This window comes from Pipistrellus kuhlii, unplaced genomic scaffold, assembly GCF_014108245.1.
Source record: "Pipistrellus kuhlii isolate mPipKuh1 unplaced genomic scaffold, mPipKuh1.p scaffold_m20_p_8, whole genome shotgun sequence".
NCBI classification, from domain to species: Eukaryota; Metazoa; Chordata; class Mammalia; order Chiroptera; family Vespertilionidae; genus Pipistrellus; species Pipistrellus kuhlii.
In genome coordinates, this window is record NW_023425584.1 from 4511561 (window position 1) to 4537478 (window position 25918).

Consider the following 25918-nt stretch of genomic DNA (forward strand, 5'->3'; position numbering starts at 1 on the left):
AGAAGGTAATCTCCCTGGAGGCTAGGATGGCCACCTGCTATGTTTAAGGCTGCATCCTCCGTGCCGGGAACACAGCAGGTATTGGATGAATCAATGAGTGAGAGAGGGAGTGAATGGATTGAATGAATGAATGAATGAATGAGCAAGGCCCCAGCTCTCAGTGCAAAGACCACAGACCAAGAAGAATGAAACACCATAGGGCTGCCCTGACCCTCCCCCCACCCCACCCACCCGGCCACCACTCAATGCCTCGTGGATTTTTTAAATAATTTGTCGATTGTTTTTAATGGTTGAGGCAGTTAATACTTGGTTCATGAAACTGCAATATACAGAGAGGTGAAATAAATAGCTTATATATATATATAATATATATAATATAGCTGGTTTTAAAATATTCCCTTATCATTGGTGTGCTAGGTCACGTGAGTCACGGAAGGTCGATAGCAGCATCCTGCAGGCTGCGAGCGAGGCAGGGTCACCGTGATTGGACGGGGCCGTCTGTCGTCGGAGGTCGAGGCGCCGAGAATTCCGAGGGGGCACGCCTTCCCTGCGCGGTGTCTCGGGACAGCTTGCAGCGGACAATAAATAAATGACTGCAAACCAGAGAGCGATTTTTGTTGGAGTTTGGGGCGAGGACAGGAGAGTGGAAAAGAAGGGGGTGTTCCTTGGGGGGGTGGGGGGGTGGGAACGGTTTACTACTTGTTTTTGTTTTTTTTTTCTTTTTTCTTTTCTTTTTTTTTTTGTTTTTTTTCTTTTTTTCTTCTTTTTCTTTTGCTTTCAGAACCTTTGGGAAAAAGGACTTTGGTTTCTCCGAGTGTCGTTTTCCTCGTTCAAGTCCTCCTCCTCCGGGGACGCGTTGAGAGTTGTCTATTCCGAGAGAGAGAGACACAAGCACCTGTGCGTTGACAAAATCAGTCCCTTTTGCGTGAGTCTCTGTCATCGGGGGTTTCAAGTCAACCGTGAAGTCCGTCTCGTCCCCCCTTCCTTCCCCCTCCCCCCGCAACCCCAAGAGTTTGGGTTCAGTTTTTGTCTTCTTGGAAACACAATGTACAAAAATAGAGCTTCTTCCTTCTGTGTCGTGTAAAAATATTCCTCTGACGCAGTCCTCGCGGCCGTGGGCGCGGCCGGGGGGCGGCCGCCTAGCCGGGGTGCGTGGGGCGGATCCGCCGGGACCGCTTGGTCACTGTGGTGTACTTGAAGGGCTTCTGCAGCTCCGCCTGCCCCTTGGGGTAGCGCTTCATGAAGTGCACGTCCTGCTGGTTCTCCCGGGTCTTGGGGCCCTTCCGCGGCCGCCCCTTCTTGGTGAAGCCCACGTACCAGCCCGAGTACTTGGCCGACATCAGGGCCGTGTAGTTGTTCTCCAGGACCTTCTCGATGAACACGCACTCCTTGCTGGTGCCGTCGGGCTGCAGGGGGAGAGAGGAGGGGCAGGTGAGAACGGCAGGGCGGGTGCGTGGGGCAGCGCAGGAGAGGGGAGGCCTCAAGCCAAGCGTTTGGCCTCAGCCACTTGGCTCCCTGGGTCTGTGAAGTGCCCGTGTGGCATTGGCCCTTGTTACAATTATGCAACAGACTCCCGTGGTCACCCAGAAATCCAGCCATCCCTCCCTCCCTCCCCTGCTCTCTGCCCCGCAGCCAGGGGCCCCCGCCCCCACGCTGTGAGAACGAGAAACCCTGACGTAGCCCACCAAACCATGGTTTCCCGGGACGGGGGCAGGGCTGGCCGTGTGGCATAGCCAGCCGTGCAGGCAGTGTTCCTCCAGACCCCTGTGTGAGCAACGGCCAAACACACAAGCTGGCGTCAACTCGGGGGACAAGCGAAGGCAGCCATTTGGCCGCCACGAGGGGAAATGCCGTCGGACAGCAAAGCCAGCACGGAGGCAGCCACGTCCGGAGGAAGGGAACGAGGGAAGCCACGCCCCGGCCGCCGCCGGGGGGCTCCCGGACCAGGCTGTGCCTGACGCTCGGTGACCCCGGCTGTGTGGGCCGGGGGGTACCCCTCCGAACCGGCTGAGACCGCGTCCCGGCGCCTGCCGGAAGGAGGGAGGAGTCCCGGCAGGAAACCTGACATGAAGTCAGTGCCTCGACGGCCCCTCCACGCCACTGTCCCCGTGGAAGACCAGTCACATCTAACGTGGACTGTGCTGCGGGTCCACCGTGGGTGGAAAGAGCCGCCCAGAACCAGAGCTTTGGCGGGGCCAGACTCCGGAGCCTGGGCCCTTGCTTCCGAGACTCGTGGCTCCCGAGCGGGAGGCCATGCGGGGCGGGCAGCACGAGAGTCGGACTCAGGAGCCCAGGCAGCCCGCAGGCTCCCTGGTGCGGCCTGAGGCCGGTTCACTCCACGCTGCCCCTCGGCTTCCTGGCCTCAGCACACAGGGCCCCCGTGTCACGGACAGACAGGGCGCGTGCTTCTGGGAGCCCGGCACACCGTAGGGCCCTGCTAGCTTATGGCTGCAGGCCATGGCGGTCTGACGGCCTGGCTGCCCTCCTCGGGCCCCGTCTGGACAGAAGGGGTGGGCGGCAGGCTCCGAGGCTCCACCCCGGACGGCCGAGGCGCTGCCGGGGGAGAGTGGGAAACGCACGGAGCTGGAAGGCCCGAATTAGCAGCCGGAGTTTCCAGCGAACATCTCCAAGCTCAGGCCGGGCCCACTCCTCGTTACGGACGGACACCGGGCCAAGTTGGAAGCCCAGCGGTCTGGCCGAGCGCGGAGACGGAGGTGCGAGTTCCAGCCTTTTGTTTGAAGTGGAAAACAGGCCGGGCTTCCAGGAACGTTCACCTTTGAGCGGAGGGCACGCCTGGGCGCCACAAAGTGCTGAACTTTGCAGAAAGGGACAGGCAGGGCAAGAAAACATTCTCCGGAGGGTGAGATCTTTCGAGGAGGAGGAGGCGGCGAGCAGGCAGGCAGGGGCGGGGAGACACACGCAGGACCCCGGAGACCGGAGGGTGGGCTGAGCAGGGCGGGGAGCCCGAGCATGTGTGCGAGGGGGTGAAGGGGGGGGGAAGATGGGAGTGGTCTCTGGGCTCGGAGTCCCCCGTGAATAATTCTGGAAGCCGCCTATCCAACCTGAGCCCAGGTCCCTTGGCCGGTCTCGATGGAACAGTCGGAGCACATGAACAAAAGCCACGCCACGCTGCTTCCCCACCCTAGAAAGCCTGCCTGGAAAAGGGCTTGAGTTCCTCACAGCTCAGTTCAGCGGCCGCCTCCTCCGGGGAGCCTTCCCTGACTGCCACCTTCCTCCCTGGGTGTTTCTGCCTCTTGCTTTGAGATTCCGTTCAAGCACCAAGCTGTATGGGATGCACATGCTCCCATCGTCTAGACCCGCCTTGGCACCCATTTCTCCTCCCACCCCCCACCCACAACAGAGCAATTCCCTGTCTGCCTGCCCATCAGCCCCAGAGCATCAGGAGGGCGGGGCTGCTGCTCGGCTATCCTCATGGCTCAGCACAGACCTTAACCCCAGACAGGGCCGCCCAGAGCTCCCGTGGCTGGATGGATGGAGTTCTGCTGGGGTAGAGATGGTGGGAGCGATGCCTCCTGGACCCCTTACTAACGTCCCCCAGATCGCCATGAGCTCGGAGAGGCCCCTCCTGGGCATGTGCCGGGAGGGGATGGAGCCGGCAGAGGTGCGGGGCGCTGTGCCTGGCCCACCTCTCCCTCCTCATCCGCTCAGCCACAGGCCAGATAGCTCCCCACCCATTATTCCATTGAATCCCCTTAACCCACCGAGTCAGACTCTATGTGGCAGGAGGAAACAGGTCAAAGAGCCAAAAGGGCTTCTCCCAGGTCATGGCACTTATAAATGGCAGCCTGGGCACTGCCATCAAAACACCTCCCCGCACAGTCCCAGCAGCACAAAGCAAGCTCTAGGGTGTGCAGGGCCTGGCACAGCGCCTGGCACAGGCCCTCACGCACGCCTGGGTTTGCTGAGAGGGTTGGGGAGCTGGGCTTTGGGCTAAAATTCTCAACACCCCCGAATGTGGGAGCCCCTGGGAGCAGCCATGGAGCCTGTGGCGGTCACCTGTTCCCCACGGGGAACTCAGACACGGACGGTAAGACGCCCACGGGGCCACACCTGGGCTGGCCTGGCCCCTGCTCCCGGTGACCTCTGTGACCCCGCTGCTGCCTGCCGAGGGTCAGAGACCCTGGTGGCTGGGTTCAGCCGGGCAGCGCTGGCTCGGACAAGGCACAGCGGCAGGACTCATGCCAGAGCCTCGGGGATCTGGAACTTGATCATCTCCCTCTCCGCCCCCCTGCCACCTCCAGCCTCCTGCCACCCAAACCAGAGTCCTGTGCCTCCCATCTGATGGGAAGACTGGATCCTGATGACATCATCTGGCCCCCAGATCCGGGCTTATGTGGAACCAGAACAACCCTCTGGATATTCTCAGTTACACGGGCAGAACTTTCCTCTTTTCGCTGAAGGTGGTGTGAGTTGGGTTTCAGCCACAACCAAAGCAATCTTCACGGGGATGTGCTGGTGGGCAGGGACCCTCCTCCCACCCCCTCCTCCCCCAGGCTGGGGCCCTAAGCTACCTCCAAAGAGTGAGCACACGGGAGGGGACAGACGAGGAAAAAACTCACCTTTTTTCCTCCTCTGTCTCCAGAGATGGGGGAAAGCCTAGCACATAACACACCATGCTCAACAACTATTTGTGGAATGAAAGGAAGCAGACTCCTGGGCCAGATGGATGTGGGGTGCAGAGGGAGGGGGGGGGGGGCGGGGACCGCCTGGGCAGGCAGGGGCTCGGGCACATGTCTGGTGCGAGGCAGCAGAGAGAGCAGCTGCAGCCAAGGCCTGTGTGAGGGGCTCAGTGATGTGCCCGGCTGACCCTCCGTGAACGCTGTCCTACGGAGCCACCGCCAAGGAGCCGAGCCCAGGCAGCGGCCAAGGGCGCCCGCGGGGGAAGGGGTGACTGGGTGGAAGGGAACTGACATGTAATAAGTCAGCGCCTCTCCGTGCCGGCATCGTCCTTCCCACTCCGCAGGTGCGGGCACTGAGGCTCAGCGAGGCCCGGGTGCATGGACTCCCTGGCCAGACGTGGGTGAGTCTGGCTTCAGGGCAAGAGAGAATCCTCAGAAAGCAGTGACCACATTTCCATGTCTCTGGTGCCCTTGCAGAATGGATCCCAGAGGGGAGGATCCCGAACGGGCCCACGGCAGAGGTAGGCCTGGGGTCACCCCCAGGCGGGCAGATAAGCAACAGAGGGCTGGGGGGGTGCAGGGGGGAGGGCCTGTGGGCTCCCATTCGGGTGACTGAGGGGTCAGCGAAGCTAGAGGCTGCTGCGGATGAGCGAGGACCCAGGGCAGAGGGCAGGGCAGAGGGAAGAGGGCAGAGGGCAGAGGGAAAAGCAGCCCCAGGAGAGGGGACTGCGTGTACCGAGCCCGCAGGGGTGCAGGCTGGCAGAGCCCTGTCCGCAGCGTGTGCCTGAGGCCTGGGAGCCTCCCAGGGAGCACGGCTGCTCTCCAGCCGGCGGTGAGGACAGGGGACAGGTCCTGAACTGGGCTGGGCTGGGGGGCAGGGGACATTGACCCCTGGTGCTTCAGAAAGCTGAGGGGGCCGTGGGGACAGGCCTGGCGCTGCAGCCTGAGCGGGGACCCGGGGAGAGCTGGGCGATGACCCGTGAGGTCTGAGGCCGGGCCAGGGGTGGGCTAGGAAAGGGGGGGTGCAGGCCTGAGGCCTGGCTGGAGGGGGGGCCTGACAGCAGCACAGCCCGGGCCCAGGGCTCCTCTGGAGGAGCCAGAGGGAGTGAGAGGCGCCTGTCTGAGCCGAGGCCATCAGGGGACCTGCCCCCGGCAAAGTGGGGACAGGTGGGTTTGGGGGCGCCCTTGGAGACCCCCAGGCCAACCCAGAAGACAGAAGCCTGGAAGGGGATGATGGGGGGGCCCCAGAGAGGGACAGGCCTCCTGGGCCGGCTGGGCTCGCCTCGCCTCCAGCTGAACCGCCCCCGGTATTAATGGCGGGAGAGGGAGAGGGGGTGGGAAACCGGAGCAGCTCCCGTGGAAGCGGTGACTCAGCGGCCAGCGGGCGAGGGCGGCGGGACGGCCCGAGGGGACGGGGCTGCTCTTTTGACCCCACGAGGGCCCTCCTGGGGTCAAGATGCCGGGAACCGCGCAGCCGGGAGGGAGGGGAGGAGGGAGGGGGCGCGGGCACTGGGCACAGCAGGCCGCCCGCACCCCTCCTTCCAGGAGGGAAAGAAGAAGGAGAGCCTCCGCCTGCCTGCGAGCAGGTCGGGCCTGGAGGCGGCCGTGGGGCGGGCGGAGGACAAAGCACCTGGCGTGGACAGCCGCCGCCTCCCCGGCCCCGGACCCCGGACACGTGGACAGTGAGTCACTGACTGAAGCCACTGGGTGTCCTGAGCCAATTCCTGCCACTCTGTCTGCCCTGGAGGAGCTGTCGCTGGTGCGGGCCGCCCGGCTGGAACCTTGGACTCCCTACAGGGCTCCGCATCCCGCCCAGCTCTAGCGAGGGGCCCGTGTGGCACCTGCGGGGCGGGGGGTGGCGGGACCCTTCGGGGGCACTTGCTCGGTGCCTGGCAGAAAGCAGGTGCTCAGTTAACGGCGCTGCTGGCACGGCCACTGTTAACAACAAGCACCAGGCCTGGCCCGGCCGCTTGGGTACGGTGACAGCAAGAGGGATGAGTTGGGAGACTCGGGAAATGAAGTCAAAACACATGGCTTAGGGCAGGGGTGGGCCAGAAGGAGTCCATGGAGGGGAGGGGAAGACACGTGTGATACTTTCAACAATAAAGGTTTTTCAAATAAGTAAATAAACGTGTGGCTTAGACAAGACGTGGGTGACCCCCAGCTGGGTGCAATGAATGTAAGTCATCAGCCGGGGCCCTGCCCACGAGCAGGGAACCCCATCCTCCCTGGCATCTGGGTCCACGATCCACCGCACCCCACTCCACCTGCAGGAGACGACCCTCCTCCCTCCCCCCTGTTACCCAAGCTGGGCACCGGGGTAAGGAGGGCCCAGAAAGCAGGGGACGCAGGCGTGACCCCACACTGAGGTCCTGCCAGCCCCAGCCCCAGCCCCAGCCCCCGCGGCACCCACAGGCAGCGAGAGCGTGCGCGGCGCCGGCCACCGAGACCTGCCTCCTCGGCGGAGGCTCAGCGGCCTGGCACGCGGGCCCGCCCGCCGCACCCCCACCCCGGCCCTAATTTGTTACATGCAGCTCCCTCGCCCGTTCCAACGTAATAAAATCTGCCTGAAACGCTAGAACCGTGAGCCCAGCGCTGATGCGGCGGCTGGGTTCCGGAGCCTGGCGACTGTTAACCATCGCTCAGCCCGGCCCTGCCCCAGACGGCAGGTACCGAGGGCGGCGGGGGGCCCAGAGCCCCCTCCAGGGGGGACGCACCCCTCTGAGCCAGCCAGAGCTCCCCATCCCCCGGAGCCATCAGGGCCCTGGTTCTCTCCGAAGCCACGGCCGTGGACCCTGTGTGAGGGGTGCAGAGAGGAGGGGCCAGGAGGGGTGGCCGTGGAGTCTCCCCCATCCTCCCCGGGCTGCTTCCCTCCCCTGTTCCGGCCCCAGCGCTGCCGGGGAGGACCCGCCCCCCTGCCCGGAGTTCCCGGCCGGCCGCCACTCACCTTGCCCACCAGCTTGCCCTTCCGGTTCATGCACAGGTAGAACTCCGTCTCCTTGCCCTTGATCCGGACTTGACTGCCGAAGGTGTCTGTCTCCACTAGGAGCTGGGCTTCGGGAGGCAGAAGCAGAAGAGAGAGACGCTTTTTTACCCGGGCACACGCGTGGCCTGAAGACTCGGCGGCAGGACCCCTGACCCTGTCCTGGTCCCCCACACACACCCCTGAACCCAGGCCTGGGAGAGGCCTCTGCAAGGACACCCTAGAGCAGGGTTTCCCAAAGTGTGGTACTCATACCCTCAGGGGCATGGGAAGAGTTTGAGGGGGACGGTGGGGGGGGGGGGGTCCGCGTTGCACCGGAGTTTGGTGGGGGTATGCACTGCACTGTGCTTAGCTGCGCCTAATTCTACGTTCTCATGAGTGCGAGAGGTACTCAGCATCACGAAGATTATAGAAGGGGCACACATATGGCAAAAGTTTGGGAAACACTGCCCTAGAGCATCCTCCAGGCAGAGAGAGGGAGCTGGTCCCCACCTGCTCCCCAACCCCCCACCCCTCCCCACCTCTCTGACTCCACTTGGGGCCCAGATGGCTCCAGCCAGTGGGGCGTTCTGCTCCGGCGGCCGAATACCAGGGTGTCTTCTCCCCTCACCACGCAGCTCCCCAGCCCCTCAGCCCCATTCCCCAGAGCAGGGCAGAGAGCTGTACAAACGACCCCGCACGTCAGAGGCAGCAGGCTCTGGGATAAGGGCACAGACAAATGCACGTGAGTTCTCACGGCACACACACGCTCCTGCACGCATTGTACACGCGTGCACATGCCCTGAACATGCCCTGCACACGCATGCACACATCCTCCCCTGGGGGATGTCAGAGGCTCCTTCCTCCAGGGAAGACATCCGGAAAACATGTCGGGGTCCCCTTCTGTCCCCGTGCCTTTGCCACTGAGGTGGGGGGAGGCCCGGGGAGGGAAGCCCTCTGCAGAACTCCCCTTTCCTCGGTCAAGGCCAGCACCTGACTCCCAGGAGCCCGGACGTCCCAATCAGGACCAGTGGCCCCCGGGCCTGGGTAGGAGACTGCACCCTAAACCACCCATGCTCCTCAGGGTGGGGGGTCTCCAGAACTGACCCTCCAAAGCCCTGAAGGCTCCCTGCCCCTGTGAGGCCTGCTATGTCCAGACCCCCCCTGGCCCTCGTGGGGTCTCGTGTGACGTGGGTAGGCCACGCACTCTCTCTGAGTGCTCTCTCCTCTCCAGTCCGAATCCCTGGCCGGCCGGCCGCCCCCTCCTTGCCTTCTCTGCCTGTGACCCTCCCATTCTCACCCTCCCATCTCTGACCCTGTGCTTCCTGGCACCTGCCCCTCCCTCAGCCACAAAATTTTAATTTCAGTGACAGGGGACTTGCTTCTCCATAACGAAAATCATAGCCCTCCATACGGCATCCTTGGAGCCACAAAGAGTGGACCTCGGTGGCCCTAAAATACACGAGGTATGATTTTAATTTAAAAAAAATTAAAAAATATATACCCTGGTGCCCTGCTGAGAAAATGAAAACCATCTGGAAAGCAGGATTTCCAATAATTAATCTAGCCCTCCTTTGACACCACTACTAATTAAAATAAAATACCCCACCTTTCCACAGGAAGAAAAAAAAAGAAGAATTTACATAAAATTTAAAGATCTAACAAGAATTTAGTAATCCTAGAAACAAGGGGGGGCACATTCTTCTCTCCACCCTCCCCCATCCCTAGTAAACACCGAGTCAACAGCACTCGCCGGCACAGAGGTAGGGGTCACAGGCCCTCGCTGCCCCCCAATTCCAACGCCCGTACCTCTCCCGGGGAGCTCGGTCCCTGGGACCCAGCCCCAAACGTGCCAGCAGCCCTGGGCGCGCTCTCTGCCTCCCTCCCGGCTCAGCCCACTGCGGACGGGCTGTGGGGCCAGGAGGGTCTGCGACCCAAGGAGGCAGCGTGTGCGTCAGGGAGGGTGAGCGCTCTGGAGAGCACAGGCCCGAGTCTAAACCCCTGGCCCAGGTGTATGACTCTGGGCCTCAGTTTCCACACCTGTAAAATGGGAGGAATCACCTCTGACCCTTAATAGCTACTAGGAGGACGACACAGAATGATGCTGCAAAGGGCCTGGCGCCTGTCCTCAGGGGGACCCGGGGCGGGCGGGGGGCACAGAAGTGTTTTCCCAAAAGAAGATATACACGCATTGTGAAAAGTCAGGGTGGCTGAAGCCGGTTTGGCTCAGTGGATAGAGCGTCGGCCTGCGGACTGAAAGGTCCCGGGTTCGATTCCGGTCAAGGGCATGTACCTTGCTTGCCGGCACATCCCCAGGAGGGAACGTGCAGGAGGCAGCTGATCCATGTTTCTCTCTCATCCATGTTTCTAAAATCTCTATCCCTCTCCCTTCCTCTCTGTAAAAATCAATAAAATATATGGTTTTTTTTAAAAGAAAAGAAAAGTCAGGTGGACCACAGCCTGCCTCCGTCCGACCTGAACTTCCTCTGCACCCTCGGTGGGGAGGAGGGGGGAGAGAGGGGGGGTCGCCGGCACCCCACACATCAGACAAGGCCTCCGGCTGGGACTTCTGGGGTCCGATTCCCTTTCCTGCTTGCACTCCGGGGCTGCGTGACTGCCACCCCTCCCTGCGGGCCTCCGTTTCCTTCCCTGTGCAAGGTGGGGCTCCACCCTACCCTGGCTCTCTTAGTGGGGGGGTGGGGGGTGGCTCTGGGACAGAGGCAGAGATTGGGGCCACAGGGCTGGGGCGCAGACAATCCTGAGCGGCTCCCCCGGGGGAGACAGACAGCTCCCGCTGCTGCCCCACCAGCCTGAGGACTTCTGTCCGCATGTGCAGTGGAGGGAGCTGGGCAGAGCAGACGTAACCCAGCAGGGAGGGCTGGCTCCAGGTCTGCCTGCCTCCGTCTGCGGGGCCTGAGCTCCAGGGGAGGACCCCAGCTCAGGGAGCCTAGCTCCCAGCACAGCCCTTCCCTCCACACACACACACCAGCCACAGCCCCCCAATCCCCAACCCCCAACCCCCAACAGCCCTAGCCTTTGCAGGAGCATCCGAAGGGCCTGGGACTGGGGCTGGACTGCCCCCACCCCCCACCCCCATCCCGAGAAGCCTGGCCGCCCCCACCCCAGTGTGGGAAGGGTCTGTGCCGGCTGCCGGGCCAAAGGAGCCAGAAGTCTGTTCTCCCCCAACCGCAGCAAGCCACGGACTGGCCGAGACTCCGCTGGGCGCATGACATAATGAGGAGGGAGCCGGGCCAGAATTATGTAAAGTCTTTGGGGAGTAATAGCAGCAGCAGTTCTCAGAAAGAGGGGGGGGGGGGGAGAGAGAGAGAGAAAGACCCCACCCACCCAGGCAGGTTTTCCCCAGAGCCTGCCGGTCTTCAGCATCCACACCCCTCCCTCCAAGCCCCGAGCCCGAGCCCCAAGGCCCGAGATGCAGCTGGACGAGACCCCTCCTCAGGGCCCGGTTCTGTTCCAGGCCCGCACCAGGCCAGGCGGGAGGAGGCGATGACATTATCTCACCACCCTCCACACCCCCGGCTGCCCCTCCAGGCTTCACAATTCAACAGCCGCCTCCCTCGGCCACTCCTGCCCCTCGCCACCTCCCCCTCCACCCCAGCCAGGGGGGTCCCTGCTGAAAGGCTCCCGGGGACTCTCCCACCCACTGAACACCCAGCCCCTTTACTGGAACCCACAGGGGTGCGTGACCTGGTGCCCACTGACACCCCAGCCCCTGCCCCTGCCCACAGCCCCCAGCCAGCCGGCCCCTTGCTGCCCCTCACGAACACGTCCAGCACACGAGGGCCCTGGGACCTCGGCCCTCGCTGTGCCCTCTCCTTGGGACTTATCTCCAGTGTCACCTCCTCAGAAAAGCCCCCTGGCCACTCCGTCCAATGTCTCACTAGCCTCCCATCCGGCACCACCATCCCCACTCCGCTGTCCTCAGAGCTCCTCCGTTGTCTTATCTGCTGCCTTCCTCTTGTCTGTCTCCCTCTTCACCGCAGGCGCGCGCCACGCGGACAATTACCCACTGCGATCGCCAGGCCTCCCCTTGTCCCGGCTGCCGGTAAACGGCCAACCCGTCAGGTGTACTGAGTGCACCCATTCCCTCGTGAGGGAGGTCTGGGTAACAGGAAGAGCATGAGATTCAGGCCGAAACCGGTTCGGCTCAGTGGATAGAGCGTCAGCCTGAGGACTGAAAGGTCCCAGGTTCGATTCCGGTCAAGGGCATGTACCTTGGTTGCGGGCACATCCCCGGTAGGGTGTGCAGGAGGCAGCTGATTCATGTTTCTCTCTCATCGATGTTTCTGACTCTCTGTCCCTCTCCCTTCCTATCTGTAAAAAATCAATAAAATATATTTTAAAAGAAAGAAGAAGAAGAAGGAGGAGGAGGAGGAGGAGGAGGAGGAGGAGGAGGAGGAGGAGGAGGCCATGAGCTTCAGGGAGGTGAAGGGATTTGCCCAAAGGGAGGTGAAGGGATTTTCCCTGGGAGCTGCTGTCCAGTTGCTGCCAGGGAAGGGGCAGCTGGCTGGCCCGGGCGGGAGGGAGGTGCCCCCCTGGGGCGGGGAGAAGCACATATTCCTGAAGAGGGAATCGTTAAAGCTAGAGGTCCACATGGGCTGGATCCCAAGGCCTCCAAGAGCAGGATCAGAACCACCTGGGCCTGGGAGGGGAGGGAAGCAGAGCCCGCCTGTCCCCCCCGCCTCCCTGCCGATCCACAAAGCCAACGTCACGCCGAGTGAGGGCCCTCAGCGATTCCCAGCGGGTCAGAGCAGATAGAGGCTCGACCCCACACTCCGATTCTACAGCCACTGCCCTTGGCCCCTCCGCTCCCCACCGGCGGGGTCTCTCTGGCCACTCCCTGGTCTCTGAGCTCCCACCCACCCACCCCCAGCCTCGGGGTGACCACTGCATATTCTGACTTGCTGTGTGACAATGGGAAACACCGTCTCTCTCTGGGCCAGGACGGAGTGACCTGCCAGGCCCTGGTCCGTTCAGCTTCTCCAGGAAGGGCCGGTAACTTACATTCACATAGCGCTTGGGAAGTGCTGGGCACTGTCCTAACAACCTGACCTGCATTGTCTCCCTGAATCCTCACAGCCATCTCAGGAGGCCAGAACTGTTATCATCATCCCCATTTTACAGGTCCGCAAACTGAGTCCCAAGGTCACACAGGGGCGGAGTTCAAACCCAGGCAGGACCCAAACCCAGGCTGGCTAACCCAGAGGTCTGGGTCTCCGCCTGTCTACCCAGCCCTCCCTGCTCCCCGACACCAGCCCCCTCCCTGGGGAAGGAGTGCGTGGACACAAAGGTGGGCGGCGGAGGTACTCGCCGTGACCTCACTGCCTCCGGGCAGAGGTCAAGGAGCAGAGAGGCCCACGGAGCCCAAGGTGAGGGCCCCTCCCTCCCAGCTCCCCCTCCAAATGCCCTGGAGGGAGGAGGGGGTCCCCCGAGGGTCACCTTCAAGCTGATCCTGGAAGGCGGGGAGCCCTCAGCACACCCAAGGCTCAAACCCCAGCGAGAGGGGCAGGAATGGCCAGATCTGGTCAGGGGCGTGAGCACGGGAGAGGGGACCCCGAGACCAGGCCCCCGGGAGGAAACTCAGAGCCAGGCTCCGCAAAGAGCCGGAGCCAGCACCTGCCCGTGGCTGGGGGCCAGGAGCTCCCAGGCCTGCCGCGCCCAGAGGAAAGCAGAAAAGGGGAGAGAGTGGGAGAAAAAGGAACTGGCAAGAAAGCCCTTTCTACAAACACATGCTGTCTCTCCCCGCCCCCGCACCCCCCTCCCCACACCCCCTCATTGCTCCGCAGTGGATGGAGTAGCAGCTATTTAATTTGTTAAATAGCAGCGAGTACTTATGTAAGCACTCACCCTCCGCCGGGCACTGGGCCTGCAGTCTGACTGTGGACGGTCTCACTCGCTCCTCACCGCCCTAAGGGGTGGGCACCGTTATGCCCATTTTACAAACGAAAAAACTGAGGCACTGAGCGGTTCAGCTACTTGCCAGAGCCACACAGCAGGGCCGAAATTTGAACCCCGGCAGAGTACTCCCTCCAGAGCGGGCCTGGACTGACAGAGGCTGAGGCGGGCAGAGGGGGACAGAGGGGCGGCAGGCTTGTGACGGCCGGAGCAGAGGAGGGACAGGGACTGGGCGGGTGACTGGAATTCCCAGCGGGAATCTTCGGTGTGAACACTTTGGTTTGGAGGGGGAAGCAGAAGGACACGTACAGAGAGAGACACAGAAAAACAGGAGCTGGCGTGAGGGAGCCGGACTGGGTGGGTTTCTTCCCACCCCCACCCGCCAAGCCTCAGCGCGAACCCCAAGACCGGTGAGCACCCGGGGAGCCAGGAGCCAGGTGAGGCCGGGCCCGGGGCGGGGCGGCCGGCAGGAGCAGCTGGCCGCTCCCTCCCGATGCTGACAGGGCTGCTGGCCGCGCTCCAGGGGCCGTGCCGTCCTGCAGAGGAGCCGTCCTTGCCACAAAGGCACTGTGCGGGCCTGGGAACCAGAGCGCCCTTCTCCGCACCACAGGGGGCCGGCCGAGGGGAAGGGACGGGGACGGGGCAGGGGAGACGGCTTTCTCAAAGGGCCCACGGCTCTCCTCCACCCGGAGAGGCTGGTGGGCCACGTGGGCTCCCGGGAAGGACGCGGGGACAGATCGATAGGATCGATCGGGGGCTCTGTGTGAGGCTGGCTGGGAGGACCTACTGTGTGCTGAGCATTTGCCCTAGGGCCGTGGGCAGCGAACTGCGGCTGGAGAGCCACATGCGGCTCTTTGGCCCCTTGAGTGGGGCTCTTCCACAAAATACCACGGCCTATTTTGAAGAAATGGCGTTAGAAGACGTTTAAGTTTAAGCAATTTGGCCCTCAAAAGAAATTTCAAACGTGGAACTGTGGCTTGTTGGCTCCGCTAACTAATGAGCTTGCCGACCACTGCCCTAGGGGAGCCTGGCCCTCAGCACTCCCGGACGCACACGGGAGCCGCCCGGGCACTGGTCTGGGCATTCTCTGGGCACCTGTGCCTGGGGACACAGCCGCGGACCAAACAGACAGGAACCTGCCCTCAGTGAGCCTGCATCGTACCGGGAGGGGCAGAGAGCGAGCCCTGAGATGGAGGAGCCGGTTCTTGGACCATCGGGGTCCCCTGGCCGGGGACTGCTGGCTGCCCCTCCCCCACAGGTGGGGCCGGCCACATAAATCACCCTCTCGATGATATTTGTATTGATTATCCGGATTGGAAGCCTCAGTTGGCTCCATTGTCTCACTTCCTCTCCTGGGGCGCACAGATGGGGTCCAGTCCCCACACCTGCGTTTCTAATGCGCCGTTTAAACCGAGCCGCCTCCGTGCCCCGCGCTGCCCTGGGTGCTGGGGAGAGGGGGTGGGGGCGGGGAGAAGCACATATTCCTGAAGAGGGAATCGTTAAAGCTAGAGGTCCACATGGGCTGGATCCCAAGGCCTCCAAGAGCAGGATCAGAACCACCTGGGCCTGGGAGGGGAGGGAAGCAGAGCCCGCCCGTCCCTCCCCCTCCATCCACAAAGCCAACGTCACGCCGAGTGAGGGCCCTCAGCGATTCCCACGCAGGTCGCTGCTCTGGCCGCCCGGGGAGTCTCCAGAAGGGAAGCTGCGGCCCAGAGCAGGCAGAGGGCTTGCCTGGGGTCACACAGCAGGTGAGATCCCCCGGGGGCAGAGGACACGTGAGGGCCAGTCGCTTCTGGAGGGAAGGGCCCCCGATTGGCCCAGGCGCCTCTCCCTCCCAGGCCCTGCCTCCTGTCTCAGGGCGTGGACAGATGGTTCAGACCCAAGTCTGTCCCCCCTGTGCTCTCCCAGCCTGGAGGGGCCAGCCAGAGCTGGGGCACTCCCCGGGGGGGCACCTCCCTCCCGCCCGGGCCAGCCAGCTGCCCCTTCCCTGGCAGCAACTGGACAGCAGCTCCCAGGGAAAAGCGCCACCTGGGTCTGCGCGGCACAGCCGGACGTCCAGGAGGGGGGCACGGAGGGACGGAGGCCCCGCAGCGACGGCCGCCGAGGGCCGGGGAGAGGTGGGGACCAGGGAAGGAGGCAGAAAGGGCAGAGATGGTGGGGAGGGGCCAGGCAGAGAGGACCAGACACAAAGAGGGGGAAGGAGAAGGGCCCAGAAAGAGAGACACCTGGATGGGAGGAGCAGCCCGGCTGAGACAGGAAGGAGGGGAAGCGGGAGGACGGGCAGGGAGGCAGGGAAGAGTGATGGGCAGGGAGAGGCGGGGAGGCAGCTGGCCTGGAGAAGCCCAGCCAGGGTGGCCGGCCCTGCCCGCCCGGCCTGCCCAGCCCCCAGTGGCGGTGCAGCTGCCACACTAGGGCCTTACCACGAGGTCAGTCCTGCCCTGGGGCTGCGGGAAAATAAATGGTGTCCGAGATAAAAGGTCCGAGGAATTATTTGTCTTGTTGTCACGTCTTGACTGCAATGGGCAGGGGCCGGCGGGGCATCATCCCAGAAAAAAGCCGGAGCTGGCAGGCCCTCAGCTCACACACACACACACACACACACACACACACACGAGACTCGGCCCCGGCCACGGCCCCAGCCCCAGCCACAACCCCAGTCCCAGCCCAGCCCTAGCCCAGCCCTAGCCCCAGCCCCAGCCCCTGTCCCAGCCCCAACCCCAGCCCCAGCCTCAGCTACCCCAGCCCCAGCCCCAGCCCCCACTGCCTGGCCTGAGAAGGCAGGAACGGTGGGGCACGGTGGGGTATCTGCTCAGCATCTATCCCCAAACCCCCTCCAAGCTCTGGGAAGTTGGGTCCTGTCCGTTTCTCGCACTGAGGGTCTGTGGGCTGGGGGCTTGGGCAGAGAAAGGAGCCAGAGAAGGGTGTCTTTTCCTCCCAACCCCTCTGCAAAGGCAGGTGATGGTTCCCAAACAACGGATTCCAGGGTCAAGGCCAAGTTAAGAGGACGGTGGCCCGAGGCACTGTCCCCGTGTCTCCCAGGTACACACACACACACACACACACACACACACACACACACGATCTAGGCCATCACCAGCCACTGCTGGGCTTCACCAGCCAAGGCCCTTTTTGTTCGCCTCTCCATTAGCTCTCTCCACCAGGCTCTCGAGGAGGCACCACCATGTCCCCATTTCACAGATGAGGACTGGGGCCCCACAAGGCTCCGAGCCAGGGGCAAGGTTACGCAGCCCAGGCCAGGCCGAGCGGGACCTGAGCCTGAGGTCCCTGAGCCGAGGAAGCGGTGCCCGCCGGGCAGGAGGGGTGGGTACCTACCATACTTGTCGCCGTCCTCGCCGCGGGCGCTGATCCTGCGGCCCAGGACCTGGATGTGCTTCCCGCTGGTCCGGCTGTAGAGCTGGTACAGCCGCAGCTGCTTACGGCTCACATCGTCCCGAGCCCGCGTCTGGTTCTCCACGTGGATCCGGAAGTCCACGTTCTCCTCGGCCGCCAGCACCTGCGCGGGGACAGGGGTGGCGGTGAGACCCTCGGCCGTCCGGGTCCCCTGCATGCAGGGCCTCACACACTCCCAGCCGCCCCCCTGCCACCCCCATTTCCCAGGTGGCCATGCCAGGAAGCGGCAGAGATAAGAATCAGGCCTCAGCCGAAACCGGTTTGGCTCAGTGGATAGAGCGTCAGCCTAGGGACTGAAAGGTCCCGAGTTTGATTCCGATCAAGGGCATGTACCTTGGTTGCGGGCACATCCCCAGTAGGGGGTGTGCAGGAGGCAGCTGATCAACGATTCTCTCTCATTGATGTTTCTAACTCTCTATCCTGCTCTCTTCCTCTCTGTAGAAAATCAATAAAATATATATTTTTTTAAATGAGACCTCATATCCACAGGCAGCAAAATCTCAGACAAATGCCAAAAAAAACTTCTTCACTGATACTTCCCCTAGGGCAATGGAAGCTAAAGAGAAAAATAAACAAATGGGACTACATCAAAATAAAAAGCTTTTTTACAGCAAAGGAAACCATCAACAAAACAAGAAAGCCCTCTGTATGGGAGAACATATTTGCAAATGTTATCACTGATAAAGGTTTAATCTCCAACATCTACAGACAGCTTATACAACTTAATAAAAGGAAGATAAATGACCCAATTAAAAAGTGGGCAATGGATCTAAATAGAATCTTCTCAAAAGAAGACAGAAGGCCAAGAGGCACATGAAAACATGCTCAAAGTCACTAATTATTCAAGAAATGCAAATCAAAACAATAATGCGGTACCATCTCACACCTGTCAGAATGGCCAACATCAACAAATCAAAAAACGACAAGTGTTGGTGAGGTTGTAGGAAAAAAGGAACCCTCGTGCACTGCAAGTGGGAATGCAGACTGGTGCAACCACTGTGGAGAACAGTGTGGAGTTTCCTCGAAAAACTGAAAATGGAACTCCCATTTGATCCAGTGATCCCACTCCTAGGAATACATCCCAAGAAGCTAGAAACATCAATCAGAAAGGATATATGCACCCCTATGTTCATAGCAGCACAATTTACAATAGCTAGGATTTGGAAACAGCCTAGGTGCCCGTCAGCAGATGATTGGATCCAAAAACTATGGTACATCTACACAATGGAATACTATGCTGCCATAAAAAAGAAAAAATTCCCATCGTTTGCAGCAACCTGGATGGAATTGGAGAACATCATGCTGAGTGAAACAAGCCAGTCAATGAAAGAGAGACACCACATGACCTCACTTATTTATGGATGATAAAGAACATTATAAACTGAAGAACCAAAAGATAGATGTAGAGACAGTAAAGCAACAAGCAGACTGTCAAATTACAGCGGGGAGGTTGGGGAGATCTGAGGGAGATAAGAGATCAACCGAAGGACTTGTATACATGCATATAAGTACAACCAATGGACACAAAACTCTGGGGAGGGAGGGTATGTACGGGAGGGGGGGCATTGGTATATGTACAAAAATAATAATTTAATAAAAAAATATATATTTAAAAAAAAAAATGAGGTCTCAGTCCGTTGGAAGCTAAAGCTCACTGTCTTCCCACCACAGCCTCCCATCCGAGCAAGACGGGGAACGGGTTTCCTCTTTGACCTTGGGCACACAGTGTGCTTGGTCCCGGATTCCAGGGCCCCTGCCCAGGGGGCTGTGAGGAGATGGGGATGGGGGAGGGGTGGGGAGCACGGGACTGCGGTTGGGGTCCTTGGCGGGGAGGAGGGACCTGTCAAGTCTCTTCCCGGAAAGAACGGGCCAGAGCTCACGTCACTTCTCCCCAGAGCCTGATGCTAAGTGAGCCTGATGCCCTGAGGGTCCTCCCGCCCGCCCAGACCACCACGCATCTGCCCACATCCCGTCCTCTCCTGGAGAAGCCCTCGCTCTGCATGGCCATCAAAACGCCCCGCATCCCTGGAACGTCAGCGCAGGACTGACCACATCCTCCGCCAAGCTGCCTCTGGCTACGCCGACGCGTCCCCTCCGGTCTCCCTCCGGCAGCGCGGCCTCTCCCTGCACACCTCGCTCCCACATCCTCCCCGGCTCCTGCTCCCACCCTCGCCCCCGGGTTGTCTACCCTCCAGCAAACCCTCATGTGACCCTCCCTCCTGTGACTGATCCTCCCCGGACCCTCTCCGGGGCTTCCTGTCACATTGAGATGAAGTCACCACCCCGACTGCTCTCATCTCCTATCACCCCCTCCCCGCCGGTCCCAGGCGGCCAAGTCGTCCCTCGGAGCATGTCCCCCGGAGCGCAGCCTGCCCCAGGGCCTTTGCACTGGCTCCTCCGCCGCTGCCACGCCTTCCTCAGGTCTTCACCTCCCGGCCGCCCCGCTTCCTGTGGGCCTCTGCATCAATGTCACGTCCCGGCTGCTTGTCCGAGGCCAGACCCCACTCTGTCATTGTCCGTCTCTCCCCCGCGCTTTGTTTTTCTTCCTGACATTTATCAACCTGCCATAACATCTCTTTGTCTGGTTTTTGTCCGTCCTCCCTGACCAGGCTGGCAGCGCCGGGGAAGCCGAAATGCTCTCTTTGTCGCCCGCTGCCCTACCCCCGGCAGGCAGAGCACGGCAGACACGCAAGCATTGGTTGAGTGGATGAAAAGAGAAATGAACGAATGAACACTGAAAAGATCGAGAGTCCTGTCGTTCCATGTAACGTTAGATCGGGTTTCTGTATGGCCTGCTGATTGCATGCCTGCCCTGACTCATCCTTAACAGGCAAGCCGGACCATTTTAAAGTTCCAGTTTATTCCGTCGAGGCACACAGGACCTCCGCCCACTCAGCTCACGGCACAGCTCTCGGGACCCGCGCTGCAGCTGTCTCAGCCCTCAGCTGTGAGCGGCCAGGGTCAGGGACCGTGTTTCCCTCCTGGCTGCACCCCACACCCAGCCCGGGTGACCTGCACATCCTCCTCCACCCAAACAGGGACCCCCCCAGGCACTTCCGCTGGACCACACCATTGAACCTTCACTTCCATCCTCAGACTGGAAGGGTTAACCCACTTCACAGATGAGGAGACTGAGGCTCCGAAGCTGAACAGACAAGGTCACAGAGCAGGCAATGGCAGCCCAGACCTCGTGGCTCCAAAGCCCAGCTTCCAGCCTCTTGCTGACCCTAAGACAAGCCCTTCGGAGGCTCAGATACAATTCGCAAACACACTGCTGCCTTGGGTCGTCTAGACACCCCTGTGGCATGAGAATGCTTAACGTACCCATTTAACTGATGGAGAAACTGAGGCTCGGGAAAGGGAGGTCGACTGCTCTGGCTCACACAGCCCGGCAACGTGGCGCCTGGCCGCTGGCCCACGGAGCATGCACACCCTTCACTCCACCCCCTCGGCAGCTCCCCGCCCCCCGCCCCCACTCCCAGCCAGGACCCCATCATGTCCCACCCTGATGCTCAGGGAGGGAGGCCCCGCGGTGGGCATGTGTCCTGAAGACCTCCCACCCAGGGCCTCCACCTTCCCGAGGCCGCTGGCCCCATCCGCGCCCCCTGGGGCCAGCCCAGGCCTCCCTCCCTGTCCTCCAAGCCTCCTCCTGCTCACGGAGACCTTATCGACCAGAGGTCAAACCAATCTCCTCCTCCGGGCCCAAGGGGAGCCACCCTGCCCGGAGCTGGCCTCCCACTACCGATTCTCCCCCCGCGCGCTGGACGGCGAGGGCGGCGACCCGGGGTCAGCCCGCGCTAGCCGGTGGCCCTTCCCCAGGATGTGGGAGGGATCAGCCATCTTGCCCAGCTTCACCACTCACGCCCCGCTCTGTGGCCCCATCCATCCCTCAGGAGGCAGGGGGGTGGCCTCTGATCCGGAAACGGTCCTCCTCCAGGAGGCCCCTGAGCTTCTGGGGGAGAGCTCGGGGGGCTCCAGGCCTTTGGGGGGGGGGTGCGGCCTCTGCCCAGGGCACCCTGCCCTCTCCTGACACCCCCCTCAGGTGCCTCCACCCAAAGCCGCTCCGCCCGCCCTCCCTGGCCCGGCTGGGGCCTCCGGATGGCACTGCGATGGCTTCTTGTCCCGGTGCCCAGCCGGACCACTGGCTCCGCCCTGGAGGCACCCCGCAAATATATGCTCAGCGGCTGTGGCTGGGACAGGGAAGCCTGGGGCAGACCCGCCCCCCCCCCCCGCTCACCCCCAGACAAGCAGGGGGCCCACGCAGGGGCCACAGGGCTGAGCACGGCCCGCGGCCAGTTTCCGTGACGCAGGCACTCTGCTCAGGAGCCTGCAGACCTGGGACCTCCTGGTCCCCGCAGCCACCACGGAGGTGGCACGGGAGAGCCCCCTGCACAGGCCGGACCTCGGGCAGCTGAGCAACAGGCCTGCCCGCGGGGCGCACGCAAAGCAGCGACTCAGGAACACCTCCCGCCGCCTCTGCTCCGGCGGGGGGCAGTCCCCTGGCCCCGGGCCTCTGCTCCGGCGGGGGGCAGTCCCCTGGCCCCGGGCCTCTGCTCCGGCGGGGGGCAGGCCCCTGGCCCCGGGCCTCTGCTCCGGCGGGGGGCAGGCCCCTGGCCCCGGGCCTCGGCGCCGTCTCCCCGCCTTCTCGAACCCTCAGGCTGCTCTCTGCCGGGACTCCCTCCAGGTGGACAGTCCTCAGGGCGTTTACTACTGACTCCCCGACCTGCCCAGGGCCGCCAGAGCAGCTGTCCCCCAGCCCTGCCCCAGGCTCCGCAGGGACCGGGTGCCAGTGGGCCTGGGCTATACTCCCCCCAGCCTCACCTGGCCGCCAGCCCCCACCGCACAGGCACACAGGCCGCTGCTTCCCTGCTCCGAGCTCCGCCCCCCGGCCCGAACACCCGCAGGTGTGTGCCCGGGTGGGCACAATCTGCCATCCAGCCGCTCCCACCTCCCACGCTCCTCCCGAGCCTCCCTCTGAGCCTCCTGGCGGGGGAGGGGGGTCCCTATGGGATAAAAAGAGGCTGGTGAGCCCCTCGCCCAGTGCAGCTCCCAGACCTCAACCCAGTCCTTCCCCACCGCTCCCACCAGGACAGCAGCCGCCACCGCTCCCAGAGATCCGGCCTCACCCACACTCACAGCTCTGAAGGCACAGCCGGGGGCTCCGTTTCTTCCCGGCCACAGGCCCACCGCCACAGACATCAGCCACATCCCACACCACCGTCCCACACACACAACGCACACACACGTCACACCGTCCCACACAGGCAACACACACACGCCACACCATCCTGCACACACACGTCACACTGTCCCACACACAGAACACACACACGCCACACCGTCCCGCACACACACCGCGCACACGTCACACCGTCCCACACACACAACGCACACACACGTCACACCGTCCCACACAGGCAACACACACACACCACACCGTCCCGCACACACACCGCGCACACGTCACACCGTCCCACACACACAACGCACACACAGGTCACACTGTCCCACACAGGCAACACACACATGCCACACCGTCCCGCACACACACCGCGCACACGTCACACCGTCCCACACAGGCAACACACACATGCCACACCGTCCCGCACACACACGTCACACTGTCCCACACACAGAACACACACACGCAACACCATCCCACACACACAACGCACACACACACCACACCATCCTGCACACACAACACACACACACGTCACACTGTCCCACATACAGAACACACACACGCCACACCGTCCCACACACACAACACAAACACGCTTCAACGACCCCGCAGCCAGCACTGACCTCGAGTGCATCCTGGCCCCCCCGCTGCTCTGAGTGCTGCAGCCTGGGTTCCCTCCCTCGCAGACAAGGAGCTGTGCACAGATTTCATCTCAGAAAAAAGGCACACTCATAGCAATCGCCACCGCCTTCTTCCTCCTTCAGTGTGGTTTCCCGAACAGCCCGCTGACTGACCACGCCCTCTGTGAAGAGCCAAGCTAACGAGCCTCCGTCGCTGCCCAGCGCAGCCCTGGGACTTGGTGTGATTATCTCCCCGTTTTACAGACGAGGCGACTGAGGCCTCGTCCAAAGCCAGAACTGAAGAAGCAAATCTCGATCCAAACCCAGCTTCCCCTTTGTCTGTTCTAGAAACCAGCTCTCATCACACACACACACACACACACACACACACCCCTGCCAGCTTCCATCCCTTCCCCCTCACCCACCCTTCTCCTGAGCGGGACAGCAGTTGGTTCTGGCCATAAGCCGTCGCCCCCGGGGCAGGGACTGGCTGGAGGCCTCGGGCTCGCTCCCCACCCGGGAGAGCAGGACGGGGTCAGACTGCCCCTCCCGCCCAGGTCCCCATCCGAGCCAGCGTGCCCCTGTCCCCGGGCAGGCTGCCCGGGAGAGGGAGGGTCTCCCGGTGCCAGGAGGGGCAGCCCACAGGCTTCCGGCCACATTCCACCACCGCCGGCCCCCTCCCGTGCCAGCCGCGTGTGCCAGCCGCGCCCAGGCCTTGTCCAAAGTCTTAGATTCGAACCTGAGACCTGCACCCCAGACTCCAGGAGTGGCCCCGGACAGAGTCAGCCCCGCCCTCCCCCCCAACGCGCAGCTCCCACACTCTTCCTCGAGAGCAAGCAGCCGGAGCGGGCGCCGGCCGCGCTGCCAGCCCCGGGCCCCGCGGGTCCTGATCATCGGGGAGAGCGAGGCGGACGCTGGCTCCCGCTCGGTGGGCGTGTGCTTGGTGCCAGGCCCGAGCTAAGCGTTTTCCAGGCACCGTCTCCTTCCTCCTTGCATGACCTGGGCAGGTCTGATCACTGCTGTTCCGGGACAAAGGGAGACAGGCAGGCCTAGGGGCTCGCCCGAGCCATACAGAGCGTGACAGGGCCAAGATCTGAGCCCATCCCTGGCTCTGGAGCTCCCTCATTCCCCCCGGCTGGCACCCCCAGACAGAAGGAAGAGGAGGAAGGTCGGACCCACCCCTGAATCTGCGCCTGGCTCAGCTCGACGCCCCCACTCACTGCTCAGCCCCAGGCTTCTCCCCCCTCTCCCGTTACACTCCCCGCACCAACCCAGCCCGGCACGCTGCTGCTCAGGGCTCTCCCCCACCCCCAGCCTGGCCATTAAGCTCCCAGGGCTATCAATGTATTGATCGGCTGGGCTGAGCTGTCAGCAGGGGGGTGGGGGGCGCTGCCACCCAAGGCAGCTGGCCGGAGCTCCCACTCCCCATACATCAGCCTCCTCCGTACAGATCATCAATATGGGTGCTGCTGGCGGCCAGCGCGAGGGCCGGCCTGGGGGAGGGGGCAGGACTCCTAGAGACCATAGGCCCCTGCTCTCTTTCCCTTTTCTACCCTCGGCCCCTCACCCCTCCCGCCCTGCCTGCCCCGTTTCAACTCCCTCTCCCTTACAGCTCCTGGGCGAGGAGAGCAGTCATGCCTACAGGGTGATAAGCAGGCCCTTATTCCAGCACTCGGTGCCCACCACGGCTTTCCACATCACCCCCACTCCTGGGCTCGGCGCTCCAGATACCCCAGCCGGCCGGGAGTCCCTGAGCACACGAGGACTCTCCCCGCTCTGAGTACAGAGGTTCTGCTGCCTGTAAGGCTGGTCTGCGCGCACACACACACACACACACACACACACACACGCACACACACGCTCACCTCACCTGACTCGTTCCTATTTCAAGATGCAAACAGGGCGCCATCCCCAGCCAGGTCCTCCAGCCCCGGCGCTCGGCTTCCGGGCCGTTCATCAGGGACACCGGCACCCTGTCCCCTGCACGGATCCCTCAGGCCACTCTCAGGTCTCCACGGGCAGGGCAGACCCTGAGCACCGTGTGCCACATGCCTGGCACCCTGGGGGACGCAGAGGGGTGCTCAACCCAGGTGCCCCCCTCCCCCCCTGACAGCACGGACCGCATTCCTCCTGCAGCCAGGCCTGAGCCAGGCCCGCCGCCGACTTCCAGGAATCAGGGGCTGGCGGGCAAGCAGGCCTCAGAAACACCAGTCCCCCCGCCCACAGAGCCTCCAGCTCACATTTACTGAGCACTTACAGGGAGCCGGGCGCCAGGCCGCGTCATCCCCTGGAGACCACACCCACGGGGGCTCTCTCCGATGCCCATGAGAGGGAAGGGCCACACCGGCTCCAGCGATCCGCGCAGCCCAGGGCTCCTGAGGGCCGGCAGGTGTGAAGGCAGGCAGGGGCGGGCCTGGGCCCAGAGCCCTGAGCCCCACCAGAGAGCAGGCTGGTCATAGGAGCCAAGCAAGGGGTCCCGATGCGAGGCGGTGGGAGGGCGGAGGTGGGGGACGGTGCTGGGTGAAGCTGCCGGAGTGCCGGCCACCCCTTCCAGGGGAGCATGCTGAGGACAGCGCTGAAGCCTTGGGTGTCTTCGTTCTGCCCCTCCAAACCCAGTGCGGGCCGGCCGGGCAGCGGGCGTCCCAGGAGCACTGGCTGAGTGCCCATGGGGAGAAGCACCATCTCCGAGTGCCCACTGCTCAGCTGGCCCAAGACCAGCTTCAGTGACTCCTCCCACCAGGGGCCACAGTGGTAGTGGGCTGCCCATTTCCCAGGATGAGGAGGCAGGAAGGAGCTCAGAGAGGTCAAGGACCTTGCCCCAAGCCACACAGCCTGCCAGCGGCGCAGGGAGGGTTCAATGCAGACCAAGGTCCGGAGCCTCAGCCCAGAGGCCGGATGGTGCTCACACAGGAGTGTGTCCGGCTGGCTTTCTCCGGCACCTGCAGCCTGTTACGAACCTAACTTAGAATCAACTGGGCCCGTGGTCGGCAAACCGCAGCTCGAGAGCCACAGGCGGCTCTTTGGCCCCTTGAGTGTGGCTCTTTCACAAAATACCACGGCCTGGGCGAGTCTATGTTGAAGAAGTGGCATTAGAAGAAGTTTTTAAGTTTAAAAAATGTCGCTCTCCAAAGAAATGGCAATCGTTCTCCTGTTGATTATTTGGCTCTGTGGACTAATGAGTTTGCCG

The 25918-nt window shown here is 62.5% G+C and overlaps 1 protein-coding gene across 2 annotated transcripts in view; it reads right to left on the reverse strand.

Annotated features, from left to right (window-relative positions):
* Nucleotides 1-257: 257 nt before the first annotated feature.
* FGF18 (fibroblast growth factor 18) overlaps nucleotides 258-25918 on the reverse strand; it is a 33039-nt gene continuing 7378 nt past the window's right edge. Inside the window, exons 3-5 of one of the 2 annotated variants that reach the window (XM_036423771.2) lie at nucleotides 16849-17029; nucleotides 7588-7694; nucleotides 258-1406 (exon numbers count right to left, since the gene is read on the reverse strand). In XM_036423771.2, coding sequence (XP_036279664.1) covers nucleotides 1140-1406; nucleotides 7588-7694; nucleotides 16849-17029 — 555 coding nt within the window. In that variant the 3' untranslated portion in view covers nucleotides 258-1139. The remainder of the gene's footprint in view (nucleotides 1407-7587; nucleotides 7695-16848; nucleotides 17030-25918) is intronic. The other variant, XM_036423770.2, reaches the window with a different exon arrangement.